This window comes from Trichoderma breve, chromosome 1, assembly GCF_028502605.1.
Source record: "Trichoderma breve strain T069 chromosome 1, whole genome shotgun sequence".
Taxonomy (NCBI): domain Eukaryota; kingdom Fungi; phylum Ascomycota; class Sordariomycetes; order Hypocreales; family Hypocreaceae; genus Trichoderma; species Trichoderma breve.
The window spans coordinates 318,159-344,031 of record NC_079232.1 but is presented as its reverse complement, the minus strand read 5'-3'; the positions used below and the strand labels follow the sequence as shown (position 1 = coordinate 344,031).

The following is a 25,873-nucleotide window of genomic DNA, read 5'->3' as shown; positions in this document are numbered from 1 at the left end:
CAAACAGGGATCTGAGCACAGCCAACCAATCACGGCATCCACAGTGAGACACTGTTTAAGCAGTGGAAGATGCATTACAGTGACTGCCGTGTTCCGTGTCTCCTATCTTCTGGCATGTTTCCCTCTCACAACTGAAGTGGTGCAAACAGGCATTCAATTGTCTTGAGTGAGAGGAGATGAGCAAATATCTAGGATGGGCGCGGCGTTTGCTCCAGAATCAGCTTCCTGATTCTCTCCAATTCTCTCTGCTGAAGCCCAACCACGCGACATCAGCGCCAGGCTTGAACATGAAGAATCTCTTCACCGTCGTCATAGCGGGCTCCCAGTATTTGCTTCATCCTCAGAAATTGGTATGATCCGACGTGTCCGTCAATTGCGAGTCGTCAGAATTCACTGTTTTTTAACATTGGATGGTTGTTGTTTAGGGCACAATTGAGGAGACCATCAATCCCGATGCGCTTATTCCCGTCACTCTCCTCACGACAACTGAGATCAATACGGATCTGGAGGGCATCCTGCAGTTATTTGCAACAGTAGACGATGTCTTTCAGCCTGACTTTGGTGGCATCCTGGTAGAGAAGCCTGAGAAGAACAAGACGATTGGTTTTGTCCATAATCCAGCACCCCGCAGCAGAGCTCTGTTCAGTTTGCAGCGACCCGAGGTTGAGGTTGCTGCTTTTGAAGATTTGCCTTCGGGTCCGTATTTTCTGCATGGGCCAAATCTTTACCAGGCATGGAGACTGTACGATGATTTCTTGGATGCATTCACTTTTGGAGTGATTCCCAATAGTATCAATGGTACTGACGACGGGTATGTATTGCTCAATTGATGAAATAAGTTCGATTGCCAAGATAGATGCGTCTGACGCGAAATTCAGGTTCGAAGCGCTGTCATCACTCTCTGACAATGGTTCATCGAAGTCGATTGCCGTGCCATCTCGGCTCTATCACGCTGCACCGTCAATTCGAAAGCCGCTTTCTGGAGTCCGCATTTCCATCACGGACGCCGCATCGCTGAAAGGTGTGCAGACAACTCTGTCGAGCCGGTCCTGGTCTCAGCTGTATGGCACTGAAGCTTCTGAGACGGCAGAATTCGTCCAGAAACTAATTGACATGGGCGCCATAATCGTGGGCAAGACTAAATCATCGCAGCTGGATTCGGGGAGAGAATGGGTAGATGTGGCGGCTCCGTGGAATCCAAGAGGGGATGGTTATCAAGATTCTGGTGGAAGCGGTGCTGGTGCGGGAGCAAGTGTTTGCGGCTATGACTGGATGGAATATGCCATTGCGAAAGACTGTGAGTGCTTTTATGCTCTTATTGTGAATGAGAAGACATGAAGTTTGCTGATTATGAGCCTAGCTTTTGAGGGAGTTCGTGAGCAGGCGCGTGTTCATGGTGTATATTCAATCAGAGCCTCTGCCCAGGCTGCATCTCTGCAGGGATGGAGAAATGACTCGCAGTAAGCCTTGAGCAATGAATATTTTGGGACAATATTCTTCCCCTTCGTTTTTGTGTGAGCATTGAGACTAATTACCTGATATTACTGCATAGGGATTATGCTGCAATTGGCTTGCTGAATCGCAACTTACACCACCTGCTCAGTATTGCTCAGCTCACATTGAACACATCAAACGCGAACATGCCATTTCCTAAGCGCATCATATATCCTTTGGATTTTGCTTCAACCACTGAAAGTGACCAGGCTAAAGACAATAAATTTGTCGCCATGTTGGAGCATTTCCTTGGAGTCAAAGCTGACAAGATGCGCTTATCCGATGCTTGGGACGCCCATCCGCCAAAGGAGGCCAACGGGCAAACCCTTGAAGACCACATGAAGGAGGTGTGTAAGAAATTTGCCAAGTATTAATTTCTCCGATCTCCCGTCACCTGCTAAATATGACGCAGGCTCCCTTTAGCTCCTTTTGCTCTGATTTTTATCACGAGTACGAAGACTTCCGCAGTGATTACAAAAACAAGTTTGGTCGCGAACCCTACGTTGAGGCGACACCTCGTTTTAGATGGTAAGTGGTAAGCTCACTGCATGCCCGATATCCATGACCCAGGACTTGGACAGGCATGACTGCAGTAAGCAGGTCAAGAGCGTAGGTGAAGTACGAGTAATGCTAAAGAGCCGGCTATCAGGGGCATCGGCGAAAACGAAACGAAGCAGGACTACAACATCCACCACGAGCGCATCGAGGTGTTCAGGAAATGGTTTGGCGACAACATCATGTCGACGCTCGGGGATTCGGAGACTATCATGGTCCTCCCCTTCGGCCCTCATACAGTGCAGTATCGCGATGACTTACCACGGTGGGTTGATGACATGATTTCTGTATATTACTTGCAGGATTCAGTGCATGCAGCTAACATCATCTAGACCGCCGACCAGAATCGACGGCATTGGCCCCGAAGTCCTCGCGCCTCTTTTAGGACTGCCGCATCTTGTTATTCCCTGTGAGCTTCTTCTCGAACACCTTGGCGTCATTTCTCCCATTGTCGTCCTTCCCCTTTGAGCAACGCTGTACTGACGAGACGATGAACATCACAGTCGCACAGACATCCTACCACTCGCGAGTAACCGATAAAAGCGAGAGTCGTCCGTTTACTGGCTCTATCATGGGCCCTCATGGCAGCGACATCATGATCCTTCAGCTAGCTAAGGCGGCATTAGGAGGTGCGGAATGGCGGTCGCGGGTTGATACTGGGCGTTGGGCGTTCCCTCAAGGGTATGAACCGGAATGAAAAGCGCAAGATAAAGCGTAGAGATAGAAAACGGTTGTCTACGAGTACACGTGTGTGTCATGGGTTCCCGGCTAGTTTAGACGCACGGGTCCGCTAAGATGCTGTGCGATGCGATAGATCGGAAGCGAATTGGCACGTTTGAGGCGCTCAGCTGGGCTTTGACACGCTTCGCTATGCAACATGCAACAGGGGCTTCGGATGTCTTGTTGCTCGTTCCATGGATGCGGGGATTGTGAGGCTGCCGCGATACCGTATTCGAGCCTGGCCGAGCGCCACAATATGTGGTTAAATGCGCAATCTCTCCACCGGGTGACGCTTGTAGATGTTGAGTTTGAGACAATATCGGCGTTGAGGAGGATATTCAGACACTAGAGCTTGTGCGGAGAAGAGAGCCCACAGCCTGTAGAGACAATAGCCATGGGCTAAGATGAGACATCCGAGGGTTGGGGGCGTCTGGATCGTGTCACCGGCGATCGACGACGATTCGCCTGTCGGCCGAAGCCGGGCTAACGAGCGGAAGTTGTGGACACGAGCCGCGGGCGGCTCCAAGTCCCAACCTTGCCAGGATGGAAGCCTACCTTAGTTGCATTGCATGGTGCAAGGATGAAGCAAGCAAACAACCAGCCCTTCGGTCGCTCTCCGTTGTCCGATGACCCTGCTCTGGAAGCTATCGTTGGGTGGACGATAGAGAGAGAGAGAGAGAGCATTGACGATGGAGAAGAGCATTGGATGATAAATTTTAGGGCATCGGCTTGGCTGTTTGCTAGATGCATTGGCCTTCTCTGCCGCTACTTATATCGGCGGCTGGCGCTGTCTTTGCTCATGGTCTCATTCCCAAGTCCCGCATAGTTGACATCATCCATCTCATTTATACCATTGATACTAAAAGCACGCACTGGATGATATTTGACGATAACTACTTTATATAAAAGTGCAATTACAAACAACCAGGGGGACGAAACACAAACTGCCCTAGCATTGAAGCTACTACAGCGGCCTCTCCCGCAAACCGCAGCCATGGCAGTTGGATCTGCCAGGGAAAAGTTCCCCAATGACCTCCTCCTAGTCCAGTTCCTCCGCTCCGCCAAGAGATGCGCCAACCAAAGACCTTATATCCATGACCATTTTGGGTATGAAAAGAGCTTCGAGGAGCTCATCGCAGACATTTTGCGCATGCGCGACCTTATGCGACAGCAATTGCCGGCGTCAGCATTCACCGAACGAGGCGTCTTTAAAGATGAGGCTCCATATGTTGCTGTGCTGACAAGGAGCGGCTATGAGTTTATCGTTGCCTTTTTTGCGACTCGTGTGCTGGGAGGAGCACCTATTCCCTTTGGTACGTAGTAAGACAACATTGGAATTAATGCTAGGAAGAGTCTAAGCTAATCAATTGTGATGACTTCCTCTAGGATCTGGCATTCTCCCCGAAGAGGCCCGATACTTCGTCAACAGCTCCAAAGCATCGTGTATACTCGCGGGAAGCGATTGTTACGAGAAAGCCGAACGAATTGCTTCCATCTCCAACGGCCCGACCGATTCCAAGACTATATCTATACCCATTGTGTGCGACTCCGAACCTGTAAAAGATATTGACGTTACTATCGATGAGACGCTCAACATGGATCCTCGGGGGCCTGGTCTGGTGATTTTCACATCTGGCACCACCGGGCCTCCAAAGGGTGCTGTTCTGCCTAGAATCTGCATGGTCTTTCAACCGGATGCGCCTGCAAACTGCCAGACTGTTTGCTTCCGCCCTCCTCACTGGCTCGGCGGTGCCATCAGCCTGGTTGAGCCCATGCTCACGGGCAAGCAGGTTCACATCCTTCGGGAGCGAGCCGGCGTAGAGAGTATCTGGAAAGTTTTCCGCAATAACCAGATCACGGGAACGGGATTTACGCCTGGCGTCCTGCGCGAGATGAAGGAGTGGCTGGAGACTCAGAGCGAAGATGAGCAGGAAGAGTATCTTAAGGCGTTTAAGAGGATTGGTGTGATTCATTGTGCTGGCGCGATGGTCTCACCGTCAGTCTTGAAATTCTGGAAGAGCAGAACGGGATTGGTCTTCAACAATGTTTACGGATCAACAGAAGTTGGAGGGCTTGCAACCTTCAAGTGTCTTGACGGCACAGAACGATCGGTATGCTTTACAATGATGTTTCTTCCAATGTTGCCAATAAACTAACAGTGAGCTTACAGGATGCAATCGGTGTCGCATTTCCAGGCATCAAAGTCAAGCTGTCTGATGGGGACCATGGAGAGATTTGCGTCAAGAGCCCATTCATGCTAACACAGTAAGTTTATATTAAACAAGCCGCCTGCCTAACTTTTAGGGAAAAAAGAAACACTGCTAACAATGCTTTCAAAGCTATATTGGTGATGAGGAAAAAACAAAAGCTGCATTTGACGACGAGGGGTATTTCAAAACGGGAGACTTTGCTGAGCTGAAAGGCGGGGAATACATTTTCTCTGGTCGTGCCAACACCGACTGTATGACCCTTTCCCACAAATTACTCCTCCTCTATTCAAACCTCTTTCCCAATGGATCCCTAGTTGCTGATTAGTATCTTCCTAGACATATTGTTTCGCCACTATCGCATTCCCAGCGTCCAGGTAGAGGTCGCACTTACAGCTCTTCCTTATGTGACCGAAGCCTGCGTCCTAGGCGTGCCAGATCACGAAGCAAAACAAATATGCGCCGCCGTCGTACGCCTCACTCGCGAGCAGGAGAAGTTGCAGAGCAGACATGGCGAACGAATAATCGACCTCGCTCGCCTCCGTGCCGATATGAACGAGACATTGCCGAAATATATGCTTCCCGTGCTGGTCAAGATCCTTGGCCCTGGAGAAGAGATGCCGCAGACGGTGTCACATAAGCCTATAAAGAACCAAATTATTAAGAAATGCTTCGGAGTGGAGAAATCGTGGTCTGCTGAGAATTCTATCCCTGGGGTGGAGTATTGGGGAAGTATGCCTGCTCCGGAAGAGGCAGACACGAAGCTGTGGGATTGGCTTGGCTTACAGCGAGCTGATTTCAAGGCCGAGGCATAAGAAACCGAAACCGAAACTGAAAACAAAAACGAGAACAAAAACACAAAAGAAAAAAAGAAACTGAAAGAGAAAAAGAACAACTAAGAACTAGGAAAATGAAAAAGAAAATGAAAAAGAAGAAAGGGGAAAGGAGAAAGAGGCATGTCGCATGGTCCAGCCATGCGACAAAGAGCCCGAAGAGGGTGCGATCTGTTGCAGCTTCAATGACTCTGGCGTTGGTATCTGTATATGTGTCCGAGCATATGTATGATGGCGCATTTGGTGATTTACGACTGTTGTATTGTTAGCTTCAATCCCCGGCAGGTATATGTATGTTTTGAGATGATGATGATAAGATGATATGACGACATGATCGATCAGACTTACATGAATTAAAGGTGTTCGGGATGCATGTAATTAATCGCAAGCTAGCTTCCTAAAGCCTTTGGTTCTTGTCGTTCCTGTCCTTGGCTTTCTTCTCCCAGTCCCAGGTTTCGTGCCTGTGGGCGGTTTTCAAATATTCGGTCATGGCGTATGACTGAGGGGTTCTGCTGTCTTCGTGATCAGAAACGTCAGGTCTTGGTGTGATATCCGGATCAAAATCCTACCTTGATTGTCCTTGACCTTGTCTATACGGTAGCATGATTAGCGATGTCGCGGCTTTAGCGTCCGATGTTGGTCCTGATCTTACCTTGTCGATCCCTGGCCCTGGCCCTGGCCGTATCCATTGGCGGGCCGGGTGCTAGAGCCCCGTCTCGGGTCGTAGTTGTAGTTGGAAGGAGCCCGTCCAGACATGATCGCTGAAAATAGTAGAGAAACTTTGTGTTGAGCAAAACGGTAGGCCAAACAGCTAAGACGGTTGGTTCAATAAAAGGCCGTATCCAGCTGCTGGATCAAAGGTGCGAATCTTATCTTGGCGTTTATTGGATTGGTAGGCGGTAGCTCAGTAAATTATGAACAATGCTATTATTGAAGAGAAAGGTTGATATCTTTTATATTTGAGAGGCCTGGTTTCATAGGCATGATGGCTTTAATATCCTAGATCTGAACTATTTCTATTCACACCCCCTTGAGGCCTCTCAAACTTAATGACCATGGCCTGGAGCATTCGTTCCATTTGATCAGTGCAGGTGATACATTTAATCTGTTTAAAAGCCTTTTTCATCGTTCCTGTGCCAATAGCAAAGTGAATAGTACCGAGAGACAGGAACGAACTAGGGCGGTGCAGCAAGTGGCTTCGCGGAACTCTACTATTACCCATGGATGTGTTTTCAAGGCGAAAGCGCTAGGAAACCTGCGCTTATGCTCTTTCACACAAGGGTCGAATATTTCGGTATATTATTGGCCTTGAGTGCCGATCATTAGGTCGGTGTGTAAGGTGAGGGTAGCGGTGAAGATGAAAAAGGTACGCTCCGAACTGGTTTCCGCGTCACCTGCCGCTTCAATGCTTTATGCCTGGCAATGAAAAAGTGGCTGTGAATGTGAATTCGTCAGTGATGATTGAGCCCGGCTGTCGTTCGTCTGTTGTGCCTGGCCCAGTGCAACAACACCCACACCTCCATTCAGGTACCCGGGCGGCAAATTCTATGAGGTGGGTGGGAAAAAATAAAGAATTCGTTATTAGATCGGTTCCAGAAGCCAGAAGCCAACGTCATAAGCCACACTTTTGGTGCCTGGCGCTGAATTGTGAGGTGAACCTGGTGGCAGCCTGGTCAAAACGAGGCGTTGCTACCACGAGGCGTTCGACAAGTGCCATAAGGCGTCTGCCAAGGCTTGCCGGCCTTTTTTGTTCGAGATGCACACTCAGAATTCTAAAATGACGGCTTTTGGAGGCCTTTTGACCATTGTTTGAGTAAATGGTTTAAAATTCCTGCGAAGGTTCATTCATTAATATTGCCGTCATCCAAAAAGTGGGCGACCGTAAGACAACTGTGTATCCATCTGTGTCAGCCCAACTGCCTGACGTCTCGAATTCACGAAAACTCAACATTTGTAACCGCATGTTTCCAATTTTTTCATTCTAAAGGATTTTATGAATATACACTAGTATCTAGTCTGTCACACGAAGCGCAAAACTCCACATCCCGATGCATCGGCAATCAATGCATGCACAGAGATTCGCGTGAGACATCCATAACGTGACATCCCAACACCCCAATCATAACAGTCAAGCGAAGTCATCTAAGTATGTCATTGATATACATAGGTAGAAGCTATTATCCATATACAGATGTTTAGGCATTCCGGCAACCATCCATCATGGTACGGATAACATACACTCATTTCGCAGCACGAAGGGATATGTATGTATATAGTTATGTCAAAGATTCATGGGCAACAAGCCAATATCAATTATCTATTTAGATAATTGCCACAGCCTTGCCCCGCGCCTAACCTATACCTATACCCGATCTCCGATCTCGTTAGGGCTATCTCTGGGGCGAACTTCTCGCCAGGCTTGGAACGTTACTGCCAGATTGATCAGGTATCTATCTAGAGGGGCAAAATATATTTTCCGGGGTGAATATGAGTAATGAGTTTGGGATCGTATTGTCGAAAGACTCGGGTTGGCGTCGGAGAATTGCCCAATTGACGACTGCTAGGTAGTGCACGAAATGGATCTTAGGGATGAGCATATGTAAATACTTCTCTGCATAATAATATAGAGTAGCCTTTGAATTTAGTCCACAAGTCATCAACTATGAATTCTCAATCTGCAACACCAGGGAATAATTCCGGGGTTATAATACCCGCTCAAGTCTGCGCGCCTGTGAACTATCAATTTAAATGACAACGATAGGTCTCGATCACTAGAGATTTGAGCTCAGTGGGAGCGACGGCGAACCAAAAATGTTGTGCAATACTGAACAACTTGGTGTTCACCCATTGAAAGGTATACAATGAGTGAAGCGGATATACATCGACTGCAGCCGGACAGCTATTGCCCTTCTAGGACAAGAAATATATGATGCAAATAACTGCTATAGTCATATGCATTCACTAGTACACAATTGCAACCTTTTCATCTACGACACCAACTTGGTGCATCAAGACCGTGATATATTATCTTCTGGCGAATCATCCTCTCCACACCAGCAATTATTAGCAGAAGACGACCTCATTGTCGTAGATAGCAATGAGACGAAATTTTGTTTGATGATAGAGTTGCTCAAGTGACTCGCTATCGTGGGAGAAAGAGACGAGATGCATAACTTACATTAGCTTTATAACATGATTCCAAATGATTCCAAATGCAGCTCATGCATCTCAATGCATCTCAATGCTCAACCAGAGACTGTATGCCAGACTTCATCTCATTTGATCGACATTTAACCCCGAGCGGCAGATCCCGCATTATACGACATGTCATTGCGCTACAGTATCACAACCACATCAGACTCTCCCTCACTTCTGTAATGGTGCTAGTGCTTATAAAGGGATAATGATGTTGACTTAACATTGCAACCCAAGAGGGAAATCCCCCGTGTCCATCGTGCACTGCCGGCAACAATTACCTCGAAAAAATGGGGGTTGTAATTTTGGAGCTTTCTTCCCGGTCCGGGTCGTCGCTGTTGAGTGTGTATGCTCCTCCTAGGACCTATATGGACCCTCCTTGTCTGGCTTACTACTTAGATATGACACAGGTACGGACAACCTAGCATTCGAGCTACTATAGGGATGGCACGATACGTATAGGGTTTTACACAACTAGTTTACTAGATGATAAAAAAAATCTTCTATAAAACAGACAAGAGTTTCTAAAAAGTTGTAAAGACTTGCAATAAAGGAAGGCTTGTCTGTATATCTCGACTATTCGTCTAATGAAGTAATGAAAATTGGAATCCCCTGATGGTAGATGTCATATACATTAACACTCTGACCGCAAGTGTGTGTCTTAGATCATTAATCAATAATATAACTCTTTCTGCCCCGTGCGATATTGTCTGACGTGGTACATGTGCTTATGATGTATGATTTGCTCGGTTGTGGTTCAGCGAATATGGCTGGCATGAGCAACAACTGCTTGGAGATGAAAGCCGTCGGAGCTTACACTATTATTAATTGTGAGCGGGTTGGCAAGTCTTGAAATAGTTGTGTAGCCGAAGAAATAGATATAAATACAGAGCTGATACACTTTTTCCAGGTTCGAGTTGCCAGTCTTCACAAACAACCAGCCTTCAGCATCATCACGACCTTACCACTACCAACCTCCTACTTAAGCCCATTTTCTGTCCAACTTGAAATCACCAGCACAAGTGCGTTGTGTTCTTCAAAATCACCCTTTCTCTCCGTATGAAAGAAAGAACTAACTTATTGAATATGTAGAATGCAATTCACTCAGGGAGTCATCATCGCAGCTTTGGCTGCTGGAGCCATGGCACAGGGCATCAACTGTAATGGAAGCTCGCAATGTGGCAACACCGGAGGCCGCACTACGGACATCCTTAATTCCGTCCAAGGCATCGACACTGGACGCACGTACCAAAACGGTGAGCACATTGCTTGCTGGGAATCTTCCCTTGGAACTGGTATCTGCGCTTTCCTCCAGGGCACCGGTGGCATCACCGGAGACCTGATCAAGGAGCTTGTGCAAGACATTGTCAATCACGGTTGCACTGTTTGCGGAAGTGTCCCCGTGTTTTTCAACAGCGGCGATAACAACATTAACGACCATGGCGAGCTTACCATCAACTACGTTGGTTCGACTGGCGGCTGCAATGGGCTTTGCTAAGGGGTCACATTGTCAGCCTACAGAGCATTTTGACAAGGGGGGCTTGATTAGACCGACTCGGGACGCTACGCGGAATACTTGAATGTAGCCTAAGCCCTATAACAGATTACCCTCCCTTTGACTCTGTCACTCTCTTGGTTATTGCTATATTTTATACTATCTCATATTCTCCCCCTGATGACTCTGTAAACTTTTCTGACTCTATATATCGATAACGTTATGAGAGCTCGTATGTGAATGATTGGTTTAAAAACGCTCGTATAGACGTACAACAGCAGATAGAAATCTTGAACAATTATGCCATTGAGTGTAGACAACGAAGTAACCATACAAAGACCTCTGACCATTAGCAATGCAGTTCAATACCTAGCGATTATCCTTTACTGTAAACATCTTACTGGATCATTCGCTCGACTTCATAAGAAGCTTATGGCCTCCTTGACTGCCAAAACAAACCCTCCAATACCCAGAAGACTCCTGTTGACCAGATAATTCAGACCAGTCGCGTGACCCATATCTATCCTTTGATGTGATTCTTTCAGCACCTTGTTGGCCCGTGGCACACTAATAGCATCATAGGCCTTGACCGCTTCTGCCAGAGACTTGGCTTTGCACAGTTGCATTGAGAGATCCCAGCCATCTTTGAGTGCAAGACTAGCTCCATATCCAGAAAATGGGCTGACTGCGTGATTGCTGTCTCCGATCAAGATGACTGGTCCCAGAGAAAGGTCATGACTGAAAGGTTGCTTATCTCTAGCAGCTAGTCGAGACACGTCTCTCGGATCTGTAACGTCGAGGATGCTCTGGAATGGCTCGGGAAATTCTTTTCCAAGCTCTTTGCATTCATCTATAACTTTTTGCGCATCTTCGAGGCCGCTTAGCTTCAAAGGCTCCTCAATGGTTGGTGCACGATAACTCATGCCCCATGCCACGCTTGTCTCATCGTATGGTGACAAGAAGCAGGCCATTCCCTTGCCCGCTGACAATAACATTCCCCAGTTCTTATCAACAGGCTGTGGTATGCCATTTGGGAAAACTGCTAGTCCACCTTTCTGCATAACTCCAGCGTACTGCAGCGTGTCATTGGGTCGGAGTTTTGATCTAATTTTGCTGGCAGCTCCATCGGCAACGATGAGGAGGTCGCACTCAGTGGTTGACTTGTTTGCCGGTATATGGTCTCCTGAGAGCATAACCAGCATCTTCCCATTTGGAAGTTTCTCTGCATCCACACATGCAGTATTCCATTTAATTTGACCGGTTCCAACAGCATTGGTTAGGACCTTTCGGAGATTCTTCCTTGCAATCCGGATTCCTGCGGTAGGAAGGCCAGCTGCTGGCTTAAATTTCATGCTTAACAGCTCATTCCATGAGTTGTTCCACACTTTGAAGACGAATTGATTCCCGAGTCCTTGAGTGGCATGGCTGAGGACCTCATCCAATATTCCGAGATCGCGAGCTGCATAGAGGCCACCGGTCTCGTCGAAGCCAGCTAGAGACAAACTGTATCCTTCTCGCCCGGGAGGTACAGCATCGGAATCACGCTCATAAATAACAATGTGTGGAGGCTCCAGACCGGCAGGCCAGAGTTGTCGAATTGCGAGAGTGAAAGACAGGCCTGAAATGCCTGCGCCTGCAATAATGATCTTTTTGCCTGATAGAAATTGTGCGTCCATTTTGATCGACTTATTCATGAATGATCTATATTCATTTTTCTGAACCAATTGATTTCATCCATTGTCTCTTTATACGCAGTTTTATTCCTGGTGGTTTCAGATCCAAACTCGCTGTTTCGCAAGCCCGAGAGCCGAAAGAGCATAAACGACCATGATTCGCTGACGAGTTGCTGACGAATTGACGCTACGGCATAAAAGTGTCGCTGAAGAAAGAAGCCCGAAGGCCGAAGGCGTGGATTTCGTTTGATGTTGATGAAAATCGGTAGGAACTGTAAATAGGGAAGATAGAAAAGAAAATATTACGTCTTTCATTCAATGTACTCAAAGTTGTAAGTATATATGAATAGGCTAGGAGTTTGTGTCAGTTGATTGTAGACTCTGTTGTGATTTGATATTTACAACATTGAACTTATCAATATACTACAAAAGCCTAATTTTGTTTGTAAATAGCATCATGCCTCTCCCAGAAGACCCAACAGTTGCAGATGTTGGCAAAAAGCTTGCTGAGACGCTACGGTCGCTTTCTGGACCTCGTCCAGGCATTCGCCCGGGTAAGATCCTCACGGTGGCTGATCCATGATCTCTGATGGAAGGGTTATTAGCCCCCTATACTAATACGTGAAGCAATGTAAAGGCCATGCAAAAGGAATTCTCCTCAAAGGTGTTTTTATACCCTCGCCGCAAGCAAAGGCGCTCTCAAAGGCGCAACACTTTAATGAGTCTTCAACTCCTGTGATTGCCCGTTTTTCTTCGTCGACAGGAAATCCCAATATCCCAGACTCGGACCCACGCAGTAATCCTCGTGGTCTCGCCATTCGCTTTCTACTAGCCGAGACGCCACGCCGTCTACATACTGATATTATTGGTATGTCTAAGAACCCCCTCGCTGCTAAACCGATAGCGTTGGCCTAAAATTGAGAAGAAAAGAAGTTAACATGGTTTTCCGCATCTGTTAGCTCATAGTATAGATGGTACCCCTGGCAGTAATGGCGAGGAGGCGCTTGAATTCTTCACTGCCTTGAAAAATGGCACCATCACCGAGTATATCAAGGACCATCCCAAAGCGGCCCATTTTATACAGCTACCAAGACCATTTCCAGCAAGTTTTGCACACCAGAGGCATTTTGCAGTCAATACTTTCAAGTTCGTTGCCGCCTCTGAGAAGGAAACATTTGTTCGATACCGAATTGAGCCTGTGTTAGGCGTGCAAGAACTGAGTGCCGAGGAGGCAGCTGCCAAAGGACCCAGCTACCTCTACGATGGGATCGTAGAATTGCTTGGCAAAGGGCCAGTTCAGTTTAAGCTGACAGTCCAAATAGCGGAGGAAGGAGACGTAACATGTGATCCCTTGGTCAAATGGCCAGAGACAAGGAAGGTGATGGAGCTGGGAACCATCAGTCTGGTAGACGTATTGAATGACAATACGGCACAGCAGAAGTATATCATTTTCGATCCTATCCCGAGAGTAGATGGTGTTGAAATATCTGATGACCAACTTCTCCAGTACAGAGCGGCAGCATATCTAATTAGCGGGCTAGAACACAGAAATGCATAGGCCAGAACAGATATGAAGATGAAGAATGGAGTTTTTATAAAGTACCTAGTCTACAGCTTAGAGACAATCCTCTTTCTATTGGTGAGTAAAGATTCAGTCCATCCAAAATCCAAGCCTTCCAGTTCCATATATGCGCCGGCCAAGTTATCAAGTAAAGTCATGGTTAAAAAAGTCTAACGGATTGCCGCTTATATCTGCATCTGTAGGAAAGCTCATCGTTTCAGAAAAAGTCAACGCTTCATTATCCATAGGCTGCCATGATCCTGAGGGGGTATCGTTTTGAAAGCGCTGAAAGTCGGCTTCATTATGATCGGAAAAAGTGCTCTGTTCTGCCCCGGGGAATGAATGACTGCCACCGGAGTCCAACAGACTGCCCGCTGGCTGACCAAGAGATATATAGGAAAAGGAGGGCGAATCTGTCTGACCAGGGACCATAAAATCCCCATCCATCATGGGGTCCTGAGGTCTCACCATTGTTTCTTGCTGTTGTCCCATTGTTGTCATAGAGAGATACATCGCATTGCTTCCAGTTGAGTCTCCGTCTTCAGTGCGTCTATTGGTCGCGGACGTTCCAACTAAACCACCGATTCGACTTGAAGATGGCTGAGAGTTCGAATTTTGCCGCTTTCTTTTGTGTGCGTTGTCGGTGGATTGAGGCGTTAGATTCCTGGATATGGCCCCAAGAGAAGGCCGGAAGCTGTCTGTAATGCCCATGCGGCTCATGCTTGCTGTTACACCAGTCAATAGTGGAACGGATTTCGTCATTCTCAAATGCATTGGCCGTCTCTGGCCCAAGGGTTTGTCTAGTGGAAGCCGCCCAGGCAACGGGGAGCTCATTTGCGTATGCCTTGAGATTGGGCTTCGTGCTAGTAGCGGAATGTTTGAGGCCGGGCCTCCGAAGAGATTGCGATATTGGTAGAGAATTGGGAGCTTGATGCTTCCAGAGAGACCATTGTTATCAATGTCGAGGCATGCTTGCTGTAAGAATGCACATGTAATCATGTGAATGCGTCCCATGGCTTCCATGGCATTAATGATCAGCTCTAGGCTGGACATGTCGGCGGGATTTATCTCAGATAATGGGTCTTGTTTGGCCAAATACACGTATACTGTAGTAGCACAGTACAGCGAGAATGCACACAGCGGGTTGCTCTGTATACTCTATTAGTTAATTGCATAGTCAAGGCAGGCTGAAAGAAAAAGGAAAGCTCTTACAAACAACGATGAACGGTGAGACGTCATCTTAACAATGCTGACAATCTCCTCAGCAGCATTCTTTAAAAGACACAGGCTGTCTTTCCTCAAAGAATCATCGAGTTGATTCTTCTCGATAGTCTCGAGAGCAATGTGATGCAAGCATATAACAGATGCGTGAAAGTTCAAGTTGATATAGGTAGCCAAAGGGTCTCGTAGGTTATCAGGAAGGCGGAACCTGTCTGGCATGAACATAAATAGGCAGGACAACTGATTATCCAGGCGACGATGCCTTTTCCAAAATGTGCCGTTCATAATATCTTCAGGGTGATCAGATGGTTTTATTAGGTGGACATGGGACATGATGGCCGTCAATATGTGGTTAAGGATGAGCGAAGCACTGAAGCCGCCATAAGGCGCGCCTGTCAGAGCTTCGTCCAAATAGGGCGTTTGTTCTTCCTGGCCAGACGCAAAGGCTTCTTCGCTAGCTGGGAGTCGCGTCATAATCTATACATGTTCAGTATGTGATATGATGAATTAGACTCGACGGAGGCGACGTACGTCTTCAGTATGAATGAGGCTAGGCCAGCCAGTTGCTATACTTCCCTGAGCATCGATTGAGAAAGCCACCCAGAAGACCCTTCTCCGTTCTTCTAACTCGGTCCAGTCGATTGAAGGGACCAAGGTTGTTGGACCATTATCATTTAAGATATCGAGCTTGTCAAGACCCATCATTTGTACTAGGCGGCAGCATCGGGCAGAGCTCATGGACGCCCTAGTGTAAAGCATGGCTCTAGCTTCATAGCAAGTGATGAGTGCCCAAGCCTGAGCATGCCGTATCGTGATGAAATGCTCTCCTTCATCCTTGTATTTGTTAGCTATTTCATGCGTTGAAGGTTTGCACTTGTATCTAACCTTCATTTCATCAGCTTGGGCGTATTGCCTAGCTCTTTGATAGAAAATGTCGGCGACGCGGTCGTATTTGGGATGCCATAAAGCGCCCATTGCCCAAATGGCATATTGCAGGCACATTGGCGGTTTTCTTAGAGGAGCACCATAAAAGTCGTTGTAATATCTACCAGAGTGTATTGCCGGCATGTAGTGATATTGTGTGGAAAAGAAAGAGTTGTGCCTCCATTAAGTAAGTGGAATTGTCTTGCGAAATATGGTAAAATAGCAACTCACAGCTCTTCTATTACTTCAAACGGCGGTATAGACTCTGACATGCCCAGATCTACCAGTTGGCGATTACTAAAAGTACTGCTAGTTTGGTCGTCAATGCCCGGCGTTTCATATGGCAGCTGTGATTCTTGCGTCGTTCTGTCAGCGGTCTCGCCCCGACCAAATGGGTCATTCTGGGCCAAGAAGTCATCAGCAGGAGTAGTCTGCTCATCAATGTCGGTATCACCATCATCTCCAACTGTTTCAGCGTCACTGTGTTGATCTTTGCTGACATCTTCGCTGTCTGGGTTAACATGAAGATTGCTTTTGCCAGTGTCGAGGCTGCTTTGGCCAGCCTGCTTGAGATATCCTTCTACTTGGGCTATCATAACATGTGAGCGTTATGTGTTTCAACCAATCAGACGCTTGAGTGACACAAATGAGCAATTCATACCTAGCCTAGCCTCTAGTTCCTTGACGTTACTTCGCTGGAGAGTCGGCTTGCGTCTAGCCTCTGGGTAGATGCACTCGCCCTCGATTCGCACGCATCGAGAGCAAGCCGGTCTCTGGTGGTCACATTTCAGTTTTCGGACCTTGCATGAGATGCATGAGAGAGGCTTCTTGGGCTTCGCAGGCGGCTGCAGAGCATGAGGTTGCTCTGCCGGGTCAGCTGTTGACATGGTTGTCGGAGAATTTCATTTCCCTCTGCTCAGACTAAAGAGAGCTCAGACTAAAGAGAGCTCAACTCGATCGACCCTCCAGATGTTCGTTGAGTTGTCTGGACTGCAACAGAGTTTATATAGTAAGAGTAACCGGCTATGCCCAACGGTTGGTCAATATAGAAGTAGGTGATGCTTCACGGCCTGCGGCATGATGAGCTTAGTTTTCGGCATTGATGACTACTGCTGAACTAACCAAGGAGTCACGTTTTGAGTCTTTTAGCGCTCAAGCTTATATTTCCGAAAGCGGGTACGCAGTCCTCCTTAATCCTTCGCACACGATGACTCTTACGTACGTCCATGTATCGCCAATTTAAGCAGATCTAGGTTTCAAGCCTGAGATTACGTAGACGTTGGTATACATCTAGCTATGGTATTAGTGTACTTGGATATATTACCTTCTGCGACCACTTGTCCTCTTTCTTCGTAACCCTGATGACGACGTCGGCACCATCAGACGACGATTACGACAGCAGTTGTGTTGATTCACTTCTGTTTCTTTGTTCCTTCCTTTCTTCGTCTTTAGTTTCGTAGTCTCTTAATTCTCTCATAATAGTTTAGAACAACTATGCCAAAATTCCACTGAGATAGACACAGTGAGATTTTTTTTAACAAGTCTACGTTTTAGCGTCTCTAGTTGCCTGCATATGCCCGATTGGCTATGAAGATCGATCTCAAACAGTGGATTCCTGGCATGTCAGAATTAGCCTTCCCCAATGCGCGCATGCATGGTTACACGGTATTCATCTACAGGCACTCCACATCGCGAACATTTCCTTCCCGGGATTTATAGATCATACTAGCATAGAAACAGGTCGTTATAATGAATTTGATTCTTTAATACATCGAAAATTGACTCAATTTCTATCTAATCATGGAATTTTGGAGGGCTAGTCCCAGTTGTCTGCTTAATTGTGTGTGTAAGAAACTATCAGATCTTAATCTACTCGGATGGAATGTGAACCACTCCTACCCCATCCTCAATCGTAATCTTCGTGCCAAACGGCTGCGAGTATTCACACAGACGGCTGAGAATATCGTTGGCAACTTCGAGAGTGGGCTTTGTGGGCGTGCCAATCATAGAGCCGTTGCGATACGTTTGTCCCAGATCTGCCGGGTAGACAAGAACTCGAGACAACTTTCCTTCAGCGTAATCTGCCGATACTAGCAGAGCTTCCTTGTTCTCTGGTGCATCCAACCAAGCCCAACGATTCTCATTGACCTCACCGTCTCCAACGACAGGGCCTTCAAGTGAAGCAGGAACTCGACCAGCCGCATCGTCACGCCATGAGCGAAACTGTGCGTTTTGGAAGACAAAATTGGAGACGCCGTAAAAGATGGGCTTTCCCTTGTATATCTCGACTCCTTTAAGAGTGTGAACGCCGTGTGCGAAGAAGAAATCGGCGCCGTTGTCAATGACTTCATGTGCAAACTTGACCTGATAATCGGGCGGGTAATGGTCGAATGAGTAGTGTTGAAACGAAAACCGGTTCTGGTGCCAGTGAATAGTAACGCTCAAGAAATCAGAAAACTGCTTTCCAGAGCGGACTTCACGGAGAATATCGCGCAAGTCTTGGGGCTCCATCTCATAGCCGTACTCTCCTGGCTTGTCGGCCACTCGGAAACGGAGATCAAAGGCCTCAAGGGTCTCAGCGGAATCGCTTGCCTCGACACCTGCGATGGCTCGGAGTTGTTGCATTTGTTCCGCAGTGACGCTGTGGGAAACATTCAAACGAAGGGAGTTATTCTTGTATGTAATGGGACCTTTCGATCCGTGATGGTGTTCTAAGCGTTTCTTGATGCCAGCCACTTCTTCATCAGCCTCCGCACTGGCGTTCTTAACTCGAAACTGTCGTCCAAAAACAAGAACAGATCCCTCTGGATCTGGTTTAGGCAGGCCAAGTGGTCTGGAGACCTCACTACGGCGAGCGAGGATGCTATCCCGCATTGCTCTCAGCTGTTCAAGCTGCTCTGGCGTCACAACAATCGGGTCGCGCGTAGGTACACCAACAAGTTGGGAGTAATCCTCAGTCTCTGAATAAGCACCGATGAAGCCTACGATACCCTTGGGCGTAGTCTTGAAGCGAGCAAGCCGTGCCTCAACAGTGTTGTAGTCAGTACCGACGTAGTCAATACCGACACGGCGAAGTTGCTCAAGATTCTGGACAAGGCCAGGATCACCACAGTCAAAGGTGTGATTGTTAGCTCTTGTGACCATATCAATGCCCATGTTCTTCCAATCGTCTGCAACGTCTTTGTCGGCCTCCATATGGGCAATAGGGCCGCGGAAGGTAAGGCGATCAACGATGGTGTTCTCGTTATTGGCAAAGGTGATGTCAGACTTTTGCATCAACTGAACAAGAGCTTGGATATCTGGTTCATCTCTGTTTGAAAATGGCACCATTTGTATAAGATCGCCAACCGCCACGACGTTGAAGGGCTGTTTGATACGCATAGCCAGCTCACTTTTCTTGTCCCGAAGGCTGGGCGGCTGGCGCATCGTAATCGAGATTGGCATTTTGGCGATTTAGGTATTTTAGAGAAGAGGATGAAAGTTGAATTGGTGTATTGAATGAGAGGGAAAAGCTGAATTCTAGAGAGGGCATCACCAATATTATATGTTGTTTCTTCTTTTCAGCTCTGTCCATCCTGCCCACTACCTACGCAAGCCTCTCCTAGCAGATTTGAGCCATGGCTTGCCGAGACCGGTCCCGAACTCCTGAACAACATATCTAAACATGTTGATTCCATGCTAGAGAGAGTTAAAATCCGTCAAAGATCCGCGTTGTGAATACTCATCGTCAGTACCTCGTAATAGTGCGAATGCCGCACGTAAAGCCTAGCTACGCCTCTTCACAAATACGGACTTTTGCATTTTTCCGTATCGTCCAAATCCGCCGGAATATGATATAATCAGACGGAAAACATCGATTCTTGCTCTTTTGGTCAATGAAGTTGATCCAGACCAGACGATAGTCGAGGGAAGATTTCCGCCTTGGGTAATTGGTGAGAGCCGTGCCGGACCTAATGCAAGTGTCGCGATAATTTCCTCTTTCGGTAATTTTCCCTGTGGCGAAACTCCGCCATGAGCTGTCTTACTCGTGTTGACAGCACAACCAACGGCGGACAATTTTTTTTTAAAAACTTATAAAATCGCAGTCGAAGGAATGGTTATTTTGCTGGGTGTATGTATTCGTGTATTCTTTAACAATGAATCTAGCGTAACCACCGCGGATGCTTTTGTTAGTCCACGGAATGCTGTCCGTGGGAAATGTCGAGAGCTTTTCGTTTAGTCTTAACAGAAATATTCCAGGGAGAGCTAATCACAGACACGGTCTCGGTATTCGATAAGAAGATCTACGGAAAATCTCGCTACGCGTATCGATACATTCCTCACGACATTAATATGACAGATGATTTTGGTCAGTCAAGAGGCGAGGCGCAGAAAATTTTCCCAAGGGGAGAGCTGTCCTATTCTTCTGGCTATGGCGATACGGACTATTCGCCGTCACACAGTCTCTTACTGTACGGCCATAGGCCTTCTCGAAACACGACTGGCAATGGATATCTCCTTGGAAGGCAGCGTGCCGGAATTTTTGTCGGCGTCTGACCTTGCGTCTTTCTATCACCTCTCCTATTTCAGGTCAACAACAATGTGAAGCTTGCTGCGACCTTTCCGCTACATCTCAGAGGATACACCCCAGAGCAATGGGCATGACACAGTTGCCTGTCCACGATATGCTTCAGGATTCCTGCGGCCATAAAGAAGCCATATGAGGCGCTAGCTCTAACGACGCTTGGCGGTATATCTAGGAAGAGGAGACGGAATGTTGATTACTACTGTTGTCGACAAAATCCAGCTGAGCTAATATCTAGGAAACCTAAGGGGCTCTCCTGACTATAATCGCTGACTACTCTGGTGGATAGTCTAGCGCAAACTCTTGCATCAATATGGAGTGTCCTTTTATAGTCACTTACATATAATGCTTTGGTAAGGCTTGGCGGTTCCAGTCCTCAGAATTTAACCTCGTACAGCCATCAGAATAGTGTCCGTAAGCTGATCCAAGCATGGCAAGTGTCACTGCATTACATGGGGGTCGCAAGTTATAGTTCATGTCCCATACAACTTACTAAGCGGCAAAATTCGTGCATTCACTTGGCGCCACATCGGAAGAATATCTTTGTTTTTTGCCTTCCCCTCCTCAGTTTCAAGCGCAAGAGAACTTTATTGACAAACTTTGATTCTCACAGAGATCCTGTTAAGGGTGTTCTAGAATGAGGTTATTAAGTGTTGATATAACCTTATTAGGGTTCCTCAGTTTGATAATGTTGACAGGGAGGATCGGAAATGACTCAAGTACTTCCTTATTACCGTCCTTATGGATTCTGTCACAGGATAGAAGTCAAGTAGAGCCCCTTAACCACCCGAATATATCCATCGGGAGGATAATTTACTCCGGAATATGCAGGGGGCCAGATCAACACACGTCCATCCACAAAACTAGGAAATGCGCCCTGCGTAATCAGCCATAGTCAGCGAATATTATAATTACAACTTATGTCATGACGTAACCAACTCCCACAACTCCCACAACTCTTCTCGTATCTGCGTGCAAATACGAAGACATGGAGACAACGGTAGCACAGTTGTCGGCCGTTCATGTGTTGTGGAAACATGGCCTTCGAGTTGCTCGTGATCATAAATCAACTATAGTGCACAGCAATTAGCTACAGCGGGGATATTGCCTAGTTTCAACGCTACCGAAACGATGGTTCGACATGGCTTATAGTTCGTTATGCTGCTCGGCTTTAGCCCGCAATACGGACACGGAGAAACTCGTGGCAAACATCCTAGACAGCCGAAGTCCCAAGAGGCGTCAGCATTGTGGCGTCTCGCTAGTTAATAGGGACTCAGCATGTGTTCCCCCACCGAGCTCACCCAGGGAACCTGGCTTTTGAAGCTTTATTCTTTTCCAATGCTTCTCTTTGCAACTCTTTGCCCAGAATTGAATGGGCTCGCGGTGTCATGCCACGTGTGCGGTCACTTTAAGATGTGCAATCGACGATTATGCCCGCCAACACACCGCTTACGACCTGCGTTACAACCCAAGACCAGTGCTGTATAAGATCTGGTGCTCTCTCCTTTGTGAGGACCAGTGAAGCAGAGAGAAACGAAGAGCAACCAGAACACTGGAGGAGTTTCCTACCGGCAAACACCATAGCACCCATATCAAGGACATCGCCAAAGCCTTTGAGCAGCTCCATTCCGCAATGTCTACGGGAGTTGCGCGCCGCCAACCACGCAGCAAAGGCTGTGAGCAGTGCATTTCACGCCGCATCAAGGTAAGTACAACGTCATTTGCGCTTTTGCCGTTGGTCATTTGACTGTTGAACAATACTTAAAACTCACTGGTTTGGTGCAGTGCGATGAGAGAGCCGGATGTTGTAAGAAATGCGCGCGCTTCGGGCTTCCGTGCTCCGGAGCAATTCGTGGGGCAGTTTTTCTTGACATGACAGAGAAAGTTGCCTGCAAATCGCTTGGGCCGCGAAAGAAGAAGAAGAGAAGAGTTGCCGACACGAAAGAAACAGCCAAGGAGCAAGTAGAGAAGCCTGCCCCTACAGATGATGCAACAAAGCGACAAGGTAGTACGGAAGAAAGCGAAGAGACTGATGATGCAACAAAGCGACAAGGTAGTACGGAAGAAAGCGAAGAGACTGATGATGCAACAAAGCAAAGAGGTAGTACGGAAGAAAGCGATGAGATCACCCCTGTCGCAGCCTCATCTGCCTCTTGTAACCGCACAACGGGTATTGAAGAAGAAGTCTCATACCTTGATCTTCTTACAAACGATGATGAGAGCGAGACTATCTTTTGTGACACAACATACCAGCCAAGTCCCGAGCATACTTCCCATTTCGACGAGGACAACTGCTTTGGCAAGGGTTTCGATTACAGCATCAACATCCCCCCAGAGCTGGACGCTTCAGCTTACAATGAATATTGCTTCGTTGGCAACTTTGCTCAGCTCATCATCAGCTCCCGTCGGAACTATTCCTCTCAGAGGCCACAATCCTGGATACTCGAGCTCCCCCACCTAGCTGCAACAAATGCTCTGCCATCCTCGCTCAGATACGCCATGCATGCTGCAGCATTATTATATCATGCCGTCACCAACAATGATATAAGAGCCAAGATAGCTGCCGTGAGGTGGTACATAGCCGGAATACAGACTTATCGTGCCACGATACTCAAATCACCAGCAAAAAAGACACTCCCGGCACCAGTATCGGAGGAGACTCAGGCATCCAAAGAACCATGTATAGCGGAAATTGCAGAAATATGCGTTCCAATCATGTTTTCCTTTTATGAAGCATTGCAAGGCGGGAGTTCAAATGCGGAGTTGCTTCACCATGCGGCAGCCACCGAGATGCTGGAGAAACGAGGGCCGGAACAATGTGTCAGTGGACTCGCACATAGTGTGATGCGCTCGTTAAGAGTCAGAGAGGTGAGCATTTCCGTGTTATTTCCAGGCATCTTGACGGGTGGTTTCGTTATTGTTGACTAACATGATTTCTCTTTAGGCCTTTTACTCCATCATGAACAACCGAGCTGCCAAATTCTCCTCGCCTGAGTGGCTATCTATTCCCTTTGAGCAGAAACACAAGATATGCTACGACAGGCTCATCGATATCCTTCTCTCTTTAACCAAAGTGCTTCGCCTTCCATACATGAACCAAAGGGGTGCAACACTGAGATACTCAGTAAATCGAGTTCACGACCTCTCCACAGCTCGTAAAGCAGACATGGAAGAAAGGGTAAACACTCTCTTAGCACAGCTTCAAGACTGGTGGCTGGATTTTCACCAAGAGCACTGCGAAATCATCACATTGAGTCCAGAATGCTCATATACCCCCGAAAACGCCTACATCACTGTCTCTTCTCCATCTTCCGTCCTCCCGCTATCCGGGCCCTGGATGGTTGCCAATAACGAAACACTCCCCTCGAGTATGATTTCCATATACAGTGCCACTCATATGATCCTCCATACAGTTCTTTTCATCATCGCTCTCTCGAGGCCTCCAAACCCTGCCGGTTCCGATAATCTATCAGATGTTGATGCGCATCTGGCTGCAATTTCTGCATATGCGACGGGGGTCTTCAATGCCTCCACATATCTAAACATGATCAATCCATTTTGCGGAGATGCTGTCCGAACGAACTTTTCCCTTGCTATTGTTGCTCAGTTTGCATTGGAAGATTCACAGCGCGATGAAGCTCGGCGCATGCTCAACCAGTGGCACATTGATGATGATGAAGGAGCTCCCAATAGCCCAGGGACCACGAAATCGGAGAGTCTTGTTCTATAAATCATAGAATGACATGGATTACATAACAGATAGGCTATGATTATACCTTTTAGCCGGATTATACTTCTTAAGGAAGGCAACTTGCAGTGTGTAGGCCGTATCCTCATCCCGGGCAGTTATAGTATTTATATATAAACTCTATTAACTTGGGGACTCTGTATCTATTTGTTTTCTAAGAAATGCATGTACAATTTGTTCGTCATCGGCGAACTCATTGATCAAACGCTCCCGCGTAGAGTATGTCACCCGGCACATTCATTCGCTCCCATAAAACTCTCATATGATCCTGAAGATCTCGCTTTGCGAGCACCACTTCGAGCTGTACTTCTGCATTCTCGATTTCCATTTCCGCATCCTCAGCTTCTACTTCTGCATTCTCGGTTTCTATTTCAACTAAATAAGCAAGTGAATCAGCATCATGATTAGTCAAATATTTGCCTTCAGTATGTAGCTTACCCTGAATGTAAACTGCGGCCCTCTTGCCGTTATACATGGCATGGGGAACGTTCGTGACATTGTCTGAATTTGCGTCTCCAATGGCGAATATACCAGGAATATTTGTAACCATGCCACGAGATTGATCTGCGGCAAGTCTTCCACCATATAGGGCCACACCAGTCTCTTCACCCAAGTTGGACTTTTGCGCTGTATCGAAGTTGGTCAAAAGAGCGGCCCGAAGCACCGGTGCGCCAATCTCGAAATTAAGCTGGAAGAGATCATGTTCGGGATGGGATGGTAGACTAGGGTCCTCGTCTCCCGTCGTTCCATTGGCAAGCCTCTTAATAGATGTAAGAGTTCGGTTATCAATCTTTATATCGTGCAGCTTCAAGTAACGCTCCCACTTGGGAAAGTCTTTCTCAGTCGCAGCCCGTTGCTCAGGTGTGTCCGTGCCGTTGACAAATAGTATAATATCTCGGTTAAGGGAAATGATTTCGCGAATTGCATCTGTAGCTTTCTCAAAAGGCCCTAATATGCCCAATTGCTGGTCCGCATGTTCATGCCCGTCGCACCAGGGACACCAATAGATGCCCTTGCCCCAGTTCTCGATGAGTCCCGGTGTGGACGGAAGTAAATCACGTAATCCCGTTGCGAGAACGACCTTTCGTGTGGTGAATGTGACTTTATTGTCGCCGGGATAATCGGCAGAGACTGTAAAATACGAATTATTCGCCTCTGGCTGGATCTTGGTGACGGTGCCGTTTACCAAGTTGGCGGTGCCATATCTCGAGATCTCTTTGCGTGCCACCCAACGAAAGTATGCTGGCGTGACCCCTGCCCATTGGTTGGTATGCTTTTATACAAGGTTGTTTGTGTGTTTGTGCTTTTTACGAGCGTTATATACGCATGTATGCATAAGTCTATCTGTGGAGAGATGACCTACCGTCAAACCCAATCACATCATGTATATGCCGAGTCTGAGCATTTCGGTATTCTCCCGAATCGATCAACAAAACATTTCGGCGAACACGGGCCAGGCCACTGGCTGCGCTGAGCCCTGCAGGGCCCCCTCCGACTATTATCACATCATAATCAGGCCGAGCGGCTAGCCCTGAGACGTTATCCGTTGGAACGGCGCCGGAAAGGCTGGCTAGAGCCGACAGAAAGGCAGCAGTACTTGTAAATTTCATGGCGGCAGTCACTAAAAGAGATCAAGTCAAGATGTGATAGATTTTGAAGTCTCTCGAGTTCGCGACATCTTCG

The 25,873-nt window shown here is 47.3% G+C and overlaps 10 protein-coding genes across 10 annotated transcripts; 5 read left to right on the top strand and 5 right to left on the bottom strand.

Moving 5' to 3' along the window:
- Window positions 1-287: 287 nt before the first annotated feature.
- On the top strand, window positions 288-2,746 carry T069G_00117 (amidase domain-containing protein; the record flags this gene model as incomplete). Its single annotated transcript, XM_056167327.1, has 9 exons — window positions 288-350; window positions 426-811; window positions 879-1,297; window positions 1,361-1,460; window positions 1,553-1,841; window positions 1,907-2,022; window positions 2,144-2,314; window positions 2,382-2,458; window positions 2,553-2,746. 9 exons carry the CDS (start codon window positions 288-290, stop codon window positions 2,744-2,746), a joined length of 1,815 nt encoding a protein of 604 aa, XP_056032643.1.
- Window positions 2,747-3,763: 1,017 nt separating this feature from the next.
- Window positions 3,764-5,791, top strand: T069G_00116 (AMP-binding enzyme domain-containing protein; the record flags this gene model as incomplete). Its single annotated transcript, XM_056167326.1, has 5 exons — window positions 3,764-4,082; window positions 4,156-4,880; window positions 4,940-5,034; window positions 5,109-5,230; window positions 5,316-5,791. 5 exons carry the CDS (start codon window positions 3,764-3,766, stop codon window positions 5,789-5,791), a joined length of 1,737 nt encoding a protein of 578 aa, XP_056032642.1.
- Window positions 5,792-6,206: 415 nt separating this feature from the next.
- T069G_00115 (uncharacterized protein) lies at window positions 6,207-6,565 on the bottom strand (the record flags this gene model as incomplete). The annotated part of the gene is made up of 3 exons (XM_056167325.1): window positions 6,207-6,321; window positions 6,379-6,399; window positions 6,462-6,565. 3 exons carry the CDS (start codon window positions 6,563-6,565, stop codon window positions 6,207-6,209), a joined length of 240 nt encoding a protein of 79 aa, XP_056032641.1.
- Window positions 6,566-10,097: 3,532 nt separating this feature from the next.
- Window positions 10,098-10,502, top strand: T069G_00114 (kp4 domain-containing protein; the record flags this gene model as incomplete). Its single annotated transcript, XM_056167324.1, has 1 exon — window positions 10,098-10,502. One exon carries the CDS (start codon window positions 10,098-10,100, stop codon window positions 10,500-10,502), a length of 405 nt encoding a protein of 134 aa, XP_056032640.1.
- Window positions 10,503-10,918: 416 nt separating this feature from the next.
- Window positions 10,919-12,175, bottom strand: T069G_00113 (FAD binding domain-containing protein; the record flags this gene model as incomplete). The annotated part of the gene is made up of 1 exon (XM_056167323.1): window positions 10,919-12,175. One exon carries the CDS (start codon window positions 12,173-12,175, stop codon window positions 10,919-10,921), a length of 1,257 nt encoding a protein of 418 aa, XP_056032639.1.
- Window positions 12,176-12,629: 454 nt separating this feature from the next.
- On the top strand, window positions 12,630-13,730 carry T069G_00112 (catalase domain-containing protein; the record flags this gene model as incomplete). The annotated part of the gene is made up of 3 exons (XM_056167322.1): window positions 12,630-12,726; window positions 12,810-13,040; window positions 13,132-13,730. 3 exons carry the CDS (start codon window positions 12,630-12,632, stop codon window positions 13,728-13,730), a joined length of 927 nt encoding a protein of 308 aa, XP_056032638.1.
- A 147-nt stretch (window positions 13,731-13,877) lies between these two features.
- T069G_00111 (fungal specific transcription factor domain-containing protein) lies at window positions 13,878-16,765 on the bottom strand (the record flags this gene model as incomplete). The annotated part of the gene is made up of 6 exons (XM_056167321.1): window positions 13,878-14,882; window positions 14,946-15,431; window positions 15,486-15,788; window positions 15,840-16,056; window positions 16,110-16,467; window positions 16,540-16,765. The coding sequence occupies 6 exons, from the start codon at window positions 16,763-16,765 to the stop codon at window positions 13,878-13,880; spliced, it is 2,595 nt and encodes an 864-aa protein (XP_056032637.1).
- Window positions 16,766-17,747: 982 nt separating this feature from the next.
- On the bottom strand, window positions 17,748-19,322 carry T069G_00110 (uncharacterized protein; the record flags this gene model as incomplete). The annotated part of the gene is made up of 1 exon (XM_056167320.1): window positions 17,748-19,322. One exon carries the CDS (start codon window positions 19,320-19,322, stop codon window positions 17,748-17,750), a length of 1,575 nt encoding a protein of 524 aa, XP_056032636.1.
- A 2,753-nt stretch (window positions 19,323-22,075) lies between these two features.
- On the top strand, window positions 22,076-24,172 carry T069G_00109 (uncharacterized protein; the record flags this gene model as incomplete). Its single annotated transcript, XM_056167319.1, has 3 exons — window positions 22,076-22,147; window positions 22,228-23,310; window positions 23,387-24,172. 3 exons carry the CDS (start codon window positions 22,076-22,078, stop codon window positions 24,170-24,172), a joined length of 1,941 nt encoding a protein of 646 aa, XP_056032635.1.
- Window positions 24,173-24,383: 211 nt separating this feature from the next.
- On the bottom strand, window positions 24,384-25,800 carry T069G_00108 (pyridine nucleotide-disulfide oxidoreductase domain-containing protein; the record flags this gene model as incomplete). The annotated part of the gene is made up of 3 exons (XM_056167318.1): window positions 24,384-24,565; window positions 24,629-25,444; window positions 25,554-25,800. The coding sequence occupies 3 exons, from the start codon at window positions 25,798-25,800 to the stop codon at window positions 24,384-24,386; spliced, it is 1,245 nt and encodes a 414-aa protein (XP_056032634.1).
- Between the last annotated feature and the right edge of the window lie 73 nt (window positions 25,801-25,873).